The 1,202-nt window shown below is 35.1% G+C and overlaps 1 protein-coding gene across 1 annotated transcript; it reads right to left on the bottom strand.

Moving 5' to 3' along the window:
- Positions 1 to 330: 330 nt before the first annotated feature.
- On the bottom strand, positions 331 to 933 carry LOC110783834 (uncharacterized). Its single transcript, XM_021988219.2, has one exon. It carries the CDS (start codon positions 931 to 933, stop codon positions 331 to 333), a length of 603 nt encoding a protein of 200 aa, XP_021843911.2.
- Positions 934 to 1,202: the final 269 nt, after the last annotated feature.

Raw genomic sequence — 1,202 nt, 5'->3', positions numbered from 1 at the left:
CCGAGCCACACGCACCGCACACCCCTCGTTCCGCGCCTTTGGCTCGTGCCATACAAGCCAATTAATTAAAAATAAAATTATTTTTAATTTCACGAAACTTTATTTGCATGAGTTATTTTTCTTGAAATTAACAAAATTAATCGTTTTTATTTTCGAAAAATAACAAAGTGGGTGATTTAATTTTTTATTTATTTATTTATTAATTTTTTTTTTTGGCAAATAATAAGGGATATTATTACCAAAGTGGTGAAAACACCAACACCATTACACCAAGTAGTTCCAGCCAATAGGAAGGGGAACCACATCAACAAAGCTCAAAGAGTACACTACTTACTCACATCTACAAGCCACTATGAAAAGAATTCTCCTAATAATACAATCAACATAATCAGTTTTGTTCTTGAAAATCTTGGCATTCCTCTGAAGCCACAAAGCATAAACAGTTTCAGCAAAGGCAATGCTTCTCCTAGTATCAGCTGGTTTGGTGCTTCTGCTCTTGACTGAACACCACTGCACCTCCAAATCCCACTGCATTACTGACCTATTTACCTCCATATGCATCAAAACACCACCCCAAACCTCCTTGGAGAAAGAACAGTAAAAAAATAAGTGCTCAAGGCTCTCATCAGCAGCCTGACATAGCTCACAGAGTCCAGCTATGTTAATCCCCCACCCTCTCAATCTATCTTTTGTAGGAAGTCTTTTATGCAATGCCAAGCACACAATGAAGGCAGCTTTAGGGGTAGCATGACTATTGCAGATGATTCTCTTCCAGGCCACATGCCCTCCAGTATCAAGCAAGCATTTATACATTTTGTTGATCTTGAACTTGCCAGCATAAGTAAACTGGTCAAAGTTACCATCTTGCATCACCATGTCCCTACTGTGCCATATCTTCCTAAGAGACCAAGTAAGACCATTGGGAACAGGCATATTCCAGAAATTCTGGTTTTTCACAAGTGGGTGATTTAATTAATTTTCCAACAATCCAATTTTGCAAAATTTATTAAATCTTAGATATCAACATTCAAATTTAACGAACGAACAATGTCAACAAAAATTTGATCATTTTTGATAATCCAATCCAAAATTTCAAATCGTTCTAAACATTTAAATTTCAGATTTTTATCAATTTGGTTTAAGTGAAGATTAAATTTAACAAATCTAATCAAAATTTTAATCCAATATTTTTTATAAATTTC

Source organism: Spinacia oleracea, chromosome 3 (genome assembly GCF_020520425.1).
Source record: "Spinacia oleracea cultivar Varoflay chromosome 3, BTI_SOV_V1, whole genome shotgun sequence".
Classification (NCBI taxonomy): Eukaryota; Viridiplantae; Streptophyta; class Magnoliopsida; order Caryophyllales; family Amaranthaceae; genus Spinacia; species Spinacia oleracea.
The sequence above is the reverse complement of the archived record's forward strand: the minus strand, read 5'-3'. Positions and strand labels throughout refer to the sequence as shown.

Coding starts and splice junctions, on each gene's coding strand:
- LOC110783834 (XM_021988219.2), bottom strand. CDS start 933: ATGCCTGTTCCCAATGGTCTTACTTGGTCTCTTAGGAAGATATGGCAC.